We start from the raw sequence: 7395 nt of genomic DNA, 5'->3' as shown, positions 1-7395 counted from the left end.
CTTTCCGAATGCACTGTGTATTCCAACTCATGGAAATATATGGACTGCATGACATTCATCAAGCATAGCTCTGCTCTAACCACCTCATTTTTACAAGGTGTTGGTTGGTGGACTGTTTGGTGTAGAGTACAGTGGATCTGAAGGTATATCACACTGGATCAGCCCCAAATGGTACCCTAGTGCACTACTATAGACTAGAGCCCTATTCCCTATATAGTGCACTACTATAGACCAGAGCCCTATTCCCTATATAGTGCACTACTTTTGACTAGAGCCCTATTCCCTATATAGTGCACTACTTTTGACCAGAGCCCTATTCCCTATATATAGTGCACTACTTTAGACCAGAGCCCTATTCCCTATATATAGTGCACTACTGTTGACCAGAGCCCTATTCCCTATATATAGTGCACTACTTTAGACCAGAGCCCTATTCCCTACATAGTGAACGACTTTTGACAAGGGTGCAATTTGGAATGCAGACAATGCTAAGTTATGGGAATTGAGGTTTATAGTTGAAAATACAGTGGAATCACCAGATGGTCACATGAAATAGGTCTCTATAAAACTGAATCAAAGTACTGTGGTTTGACCTATTCCACCTGATCCAAGTTTCCCGTCATCGTGACTTTTGTTATTCCCTAACTAATTCCACTGAAGTCATCGTTGGAACGCGTTCAACCTTTATTGTTCCAGTTTAGTATTGACAGTACAACATGTGTCAACTATGCACCAGTTTTTTTATGTTTTTTTTATGCCCACCCTTATCTCAAAGTGAGACATTCGAAAGCAACAAATGCTGCCCCGTTTGTCTTGTATAAAAACACAGCCCCGTGTCTTGTGTTCGGTCAGAATATTACGCTCATATCGGAGTGGGTCGTTTGATGTGTTGGGAGCATTGGGTCTAAATAAAGAGGCGAGAGACTGAAGGATTTGCAATGCGTTAATTAGTGCTGGGTTATACCAATTAAGTGGTTTGTTGTGCGAAGAAGACGGAAGGCACAGTCACGCAGCTAGAGGCCCACTGGACAGCAACACTATTGTTTACTGAAACACAAAGACCAACTGTAAAGAAACCTTGGTTGTTGTCGTACCCTTTTCACACTATCGTGCCAACAGAAGCCGACTGCATTGTGTTTGTTTCGTGCTGGGTCCTGCAAAGCCTTCAGTGTTAAAGGGGTATTGGAGAGGTCTCAGAATTGATTAAAAAAAACGTATGGAAACCACACTATAAATACCTAGCCACAAGCGCATTAGTGAGGTCGGGCACTGATGTTGGGCAATTAGGCCGGGCTCACAGTCGGCGCTCCAATTCATCCCAAAGGTGTTCGATGAGGTTGAGGTCAGGGCTCTGTGCATGCCAGTCAAGTTCATCCACACCGATCGACAAACCATTTCTGTATGGACCTCACTTTGTGCACGGGGGCATTGTCATGCTGAAACAGGAAAGGGTCTTCCCCAAACTGTTGCCACAAAGTTGGAAGCACAGAATTGTCTAGAATGTCATTGTATGACGTAGCGTTAAGATTTCCCTTCACTGGAACTAAGGAGCCTGAACCATGAAAAACAGCCCCAGACCATTATTCATCCTCCACCAAACTTTACAGTTGGCACTATGCATTGGGGCAGGTAGCGTTCTCCTAGCATCCGCCAAACCCAGATTAGTCCGTCAGCCAGATGGTGAAGCGTGATTCATCCCTCCAGAGAACGTGTTTCCACTGCTCAAGAGTTCAATGGCGTCGAGCATTACACCACTCCAGCCGACGCTTGCACATGGTGATCTTAGGCTTGTTTGTGGCTGCTCAGCCATGGAAATCCATTTCATGAAGCTCCCGACGAACAGTAACTGTGCCGATGTTGCTTCCAGAGGCAGTTTGGAACTCGTTAGTGAGTGTTGCAACCGAGGACAACCACGCTACGTGCTTCAGCGGTCCCGTTTTGAGCTTGTGTGGCCTACCACTTCGAGGCTGATCTGTTGTTGCTCCTAGACATTTCCACTTCACAATAGCAGCACTTACAGTTGGTCGGGGGCAGTTCTAGCAGAGCAGAAATTTGATGAACTGACTTATTGGAAAGGTGGCATCCTATGATGGTACCACGTTAAAAGTCACGGAGGTCTTCAGTAAGGCTATTCTACTGCCAATGTTTGTCTATGGAGATTGCATGGCGGTGTGCTTAATTCTATACACCCGTCAGCAACGGGTGTGGCTGGAATAGCCGAATTTGAAGGGGTGTCCACATATGTATATATACACACACACACAAAAGTATCTCATTGCTCGTCCTATATAGGGCTTTATACTGTGACCTCTCCATGTCCCTCTAATCTATACTTTCCATAGTTTAACTAAACGGCTAATTAATAAGTCTTCCCATCTCCATTACCTGTACTCCAGACGGAACCCTATTGCAGACGGAACCCTGTTGCAGACGGAACCCTATTGCAGACGGAACCCTATTGCAGACGGAACCCTATTCCAGACGGAACCCTATTCCAGACGGAACCCTATTCCAGACGTAGTGCACTATATAGGGAACAGGGTGCCGTTTTGGATACATCCTATACTTTCCAGTTTAACTCGATGGTAAATTAACAAGACTTCCCTTCTTTATATGATGGGGTGAGTTTTCCCTGGTTGTCCAGAGAAGCCCTACCCAGGTAATGGGATGAGTTTCCCCTGCTTGTCCAGAGAAGCCCTACCCAGGTAATAGGATGAGTTTCCCCTGCTTGTCCAGAGAAGCCCTACCCAGGTAATAGGATGAGTTTTCCCTGGTTGTCCAGAGAAGCCCTACCCAGGTAATAGGATGAGTTTCCCCTGGTTGTCCAGAGAAGCCCTACTGAGGTAATGGGATTAGTTTTCCCTGCTTGTCCAGAGAAGCCCTACCCAGGTAATGGGATGAGTTTCCCCTGCTTGTCCAGAGAAGCCCTACCCAGGTAATAGGATGAGTTTTCCCTGGTTGTCCAGAGAAGCCCTACCCAGGTAATAGGATGAGTTTCCCCTGGTTGTCCAGAGAAGCCCTACTGAGGTAATGGGATTAGTTTTCCCTGCTTGTCCAGAGAAGCCCTACCCAGGTAATGGGATGAGTTTTCCCTACTTGTCCAGAGAAGCCCTACCCAGGTAATAGGATGAGTTTTCCCTGCTTGTCCAGAGAAGCCCTACCCAGGTAATAGGATGAGTTTTCCCTGGTTGTCCAGAGAAGCCCTACCCAGGTAATAGGATGAGTTTTCCCTGGTTGTCCAGAGAAGCCCTACCCAGGTAATGGGATGAGTTTTCCCTGGTTGTCCAGAGAATCCCTACCCAGGTAATGGGATGAGTTTTCCCTGCTTGTCCAGAGAAGCCCTACCCAGGTAATAGGATGAGTTTCCCCTGCTTGTCCAGAGAAGCCCTACCCAGGTAATAGGATGAGTTTTCCCTGGTTGTCCAGAGAAGCCCTACCCAGGTAATAGGATGAGTTTTCCCTGGTTGTCCAGAGAAGCCCTACCCAGGTAATGGGATGAGTTTTCCCTGGTTGTCCAGAGAAGCCCTACCCAGGTAATAGGATGAGTTTTCCCTGCTTGTCCAGAGAAGCCCTACCCAGGTAATAGGATGAGTTTTCCCTGCTTGTCCAGAGAAGCCCTACCCAGGTAATGGGATGAGTTTTCCCTGCTTGTCCAGAGAATCCCTACCCAGGTAATGGGATGAGTTTCCCCTGCTTGTCCAGAGAAGCCCTACTGAAGCGATGAGTTAGATTCCTTCAGTTTTCTGTTGATGTCGTCCAACTTGATTTAAATAGGGTATTAGTGGTCCGTTAGAGGGACGGCCCAACAGATAATAGGTATTGCCTGAACCTGGGAGATTACAATGTCTTATTTGAAATGGAGTGTGATGGCGATGGGTTAAAATCCAAGATGGGACTCGTGTGTAAACATTCATTCATTTGGCTGTGTTGTTGTTATGGTGACGGTTACAGTACAATCCCACTACAATAGAATTTAGTTAAACTGTAATTAGTCAAAACGAGAAGTTAAACTTTGACATCATTAATTCTTAACAACTAGCTCTCCTCTGACAGCAAGACATTTCAGGATTTTAGCATTTTTTTGTCTTAAACTACAGCAGAAAAAAGGGAGGGAGAAAGCAACAAACATAAAAGTACACAAACGTAATACTTGCAATACTAAAACAGGACAGAAAATCCCTTTGAACACATAAATATCCATGTATTATTTAATCAAGTAGAGAGTAATTATGGTACAAGCAACAACAGGTGTGTGTCTTCAGACCAGAGTCAGGACAGTCCAGTTTACTTAGCAGACCTCCTAGTCCTTTTGTCCCAGGAGAAGTTGGCTCCGTACGACTTCACTCTGGGCTTCTTCTCCATCTTCTCTGTGATGTCGTAACTCCAACCTGAGATAATAAACAGCTCAGATGAATGAAATGAAGCCACGGGGCCAAGAACAGCTTGTGTATTCCTCTTGGATCCATTCCCGTTCACAATTTTTAAAAAAGTGGAGGAATAAACACGCTTCGTCAGAAAGCTGTGTATAGACAGAACCGCACTAATCTCTATCCTGCTGTGATAAACAAAACACGTCTCCTCGAGCTAGTGTGTTAGCGTCACCCTCAACCAACGACTAGCGGAGGGTAGGAAGAGGGATCTATGGGAGTCAACGGTGTGTGTGTGGCGTTTACCGTTTTTCTCTGCGAATGCGACAGCGTCGTCCTTGGAGGTGAACGTTAGGTTCATGTTGGACATGGGGTCACCCCTGAGACAACAGATAGAAAGCCATGTGATAACATAATCATTAAAAAACTAGCTTGAACGTAACATTTCAGTCAAATTTAAAAAAAATACACCAATTGTTATCACATATCACAACCCCAGTGACGTTTTTTGGGGGGTTTTAGGGTTCTGACTGGAAGCAGGTATTTAATATATATGTCTGTGTTATCTTACGTGGAGACCCATCCCATCAGAGGGTTTTCCCAGCGTTCCCGGGTGTCAAAGTCCATCTTCCACTTCTTGGTTCCGTGGGCTCCTGACTGCATGGCCGTGCGCGCCGGCACAAAGATGTGCACCTTGCGGGTCTTTATGTGTTCGTCGGGAATCCCGGTCAGAGTGGAGATGTCCTGAGGGTGAGAACCAGAAACACACACGCATTAGTAGGGGGGGTGTAACAATACATCATATTCATGAAAACATAAAAAACCTAAATAATACGTCTATAGGCTATAACTATGCTGTGTTGTATGCCTCCAGTAAATCTGAGCTGAAAACGAGAGAGAGAGAGAGAGAGAGAGAGAGAGAGAGAGAGAGAGAGAGAGAGGGAGAGAGAGAGAGAGAGAGAGAGAGAGAGAGAGAGAGAGAGAGAGAGAGAGAGAGAGAGAGAGAGAGAGAGAGAGAGAGAGAGAGAGAGAGAGAGAGAGAGAGAGAGAGAGAGAGAGAGAGAGAGAGAGAGAGAGAGAGAGAGAGAGAGAGAGAGAGAGAGAGAGAGAGAGAGAGAGAGAGAGAGAGAGAGAGAGAGAGAGAGAGAGAGAGAGAGAGAGAGAGAGAGAGAGAGAGAGAGAGAGAGAGAGAGAGAGAGAGAGAGAGAGAGAGAGAGAGAGAGAGAGAGAGAGAGAGAGAGAGAGAGAGAGAGAGAGAGAGAGAGAGAGAGAGAGAGAGAGAGAGAGAGAGAGAGAGAGAGAGAGAGAGAGAGAGAGAGAGAGAGAGAGAGAGAGAGAGAGAGAGAGAGAGAGAGAGAGAGAGAGAGAGAGAGAGAAGAGAGAGAGAGAGACAGAGAGAGAGAGAGAGAGACAGAGAGAGAGAGAGAGAGAGAACACGTCATGCTATTCCGTTAAAACTACGCGTACGTTGTAATCAAAATTAAAACCTTTTAAAAAATTGGTGCATTTCAAAATGTCCTTTTGTCAGGCGCAGCTGGGAGCTAGTTCTATACGATGGAGAGTGGTGGGGTTGGATAAACCAGGACTGGGAACATTATTTTGGCTTCCCAACGGCGACAGACAGAGAGTTGTGGATAAATACATGATGTCGCCACGCTCAACATTTACACCGACATCAACCCGGTACACCCGGAGCAAGACGGAAACCGCAAAGTAACTACACAACATAATCTCCTGTCTGCTGATTCCTGTCTGCTGCCCTTGGCAGCTGATTCTGACCGGGACAAAGACATTACAAGTGATCGATTAGTAGGCTGTGTTTATATTTTTTTTTAACAGTCATTGGTTTATAGCTGCAGATATTTCGTCCATTCTAGGTGGGTTTCAGCAACTCATGAAAGTGCTTTAGCAATGTTACAAACTTACCCCTTTGCACCCATTTCAGCAAAACAGGTAGTTTAGACAAGGGAGCACTTAGAGATGGTCATTGTCACTTTTTCATGAAATGCATAGAATGTTTGGGGAATAACGTTGAGTAAGGGATGTGAAACTTTTAGAGCAACAGAGTGGAAAAGGGGACAATAAAGACGCTGCAGACCGGTACAGCCAATAAGAGCCACATTAGGCCTATATGCAAATAAGTCATTTCCCTACACGGGCCTTCCACCATTCACTTTGAACTGGACTGTGTGTTTACAGGAAGTAGGGCCTGCCACCATTCACTTTGAACTGGACTATGTGTTTACAGGAAGTTGGGCCTGCCACCATTCACTTTGAACTGGACTGTGTGTTTACAGGAAGTAGGGCCTGCCACCATTCACTTTGAACTGGACTATGTGTTTACAGGAAGTTGGGCCTGCCACCATTCACTTTGAACTGGACTATGTGTTTACAGGAAGTAGGGCCTGCCACCATTCACTTTGAACTGGACTATGTGTTTACAGGAAGTTGGGCCTGCCACCATTCACTTTGAACTGGACTATGTGTTTACAGGAAGTAGGGCCTGCCACCATTCACTTTGAACTGGACTATGTGTTTACAGGAAGTTGGGCCTGCCACCATTCACTTTGAACTGGACTATGTGTTTACAGGAAGTAGGGCCTGCCACCATTAACTTTGAACTGGACTATGTGTTTACAGGAAGTAGGGCCTGCCATCATTCACTTTGAACTGGACTATGTGTTTACAGGAAGTTGGGCCTGCCATCATTCTCTTTGAACTGGACTGTGTGTTTACAGGAAGATGGGCCTGCCATCATTCACTTTGAACTGGACTGTGTGTTTACAGGAAGTTGGGCCTGCCATCATTCTCTTTGAACTGGACTGTGTTTACAGGAAGTAGGGCCTGTCATCATTCTCTTTGAACTGGACTGTGTTTACAGGAAGTTGGGCCTGCTATCATTCTCTTTGAACTGGACTGTGTTTACAGGAAGTTGGGCCTGCCATCATTCTCTTTGAACTGGACTGTGTTTACAGGAAGTAGGGCCTGCCATCATTCACTTTGAACTGGACTATGTGTTTACAGGAAG

At 45.7% G+C, this 7395-nt stretch overlaps 1 protein-coding gene across 1 annotated transcript in view; it reads right to left on the bottom strand.

The window, feature by feature from the left end:
* Positions 1-4176: 4176 nt before the first annotated feature.
* ndufs4 (NADH:ubiquinone oxidoreductase subunit S4) overlaps positions 4177-7395 on the bottom strand; it is a 73072-nt gene continuing 69853 nt past the window's right edge. The window contains exons 3-5 of the mRNA XM_039013801.1: positions 4939-5111; positions 4674-4747; positions 4177-4388 (exon numbers count right to left, since the gene is read on the bottom strand). Coding sequence (XP_038869729.1) covers positions 4285-4388; positions 4674-4747; positions 4939-5111 — 351 coding nt within the window. The 3' untranslated portion in view covers positions 4177-4284. The remainder of the gene's footprint in view (positions 4389-4673; positions 4748-4938; positions 5112-7395) is intronic.

This window comes from Salvelinus namaycush, chromosome 18 (assembly GCF_016432855.1).
Source record: "Salvelinus namaycush isolate Seneca chromosome 18, SaNama_1.0, whole genome shotgun sequence".
Lineage (NCBI taxonomy): Eukaryota > Metazoa > Chordata > Actinopteri > Salmoniformes > Salmonidae > Salvelinus > Salvelinus namaycush.
Note: the sequence above shows the minus strand (reverse complement) of the source record. Positions and strands in the feature narration are given on the sequence as shown.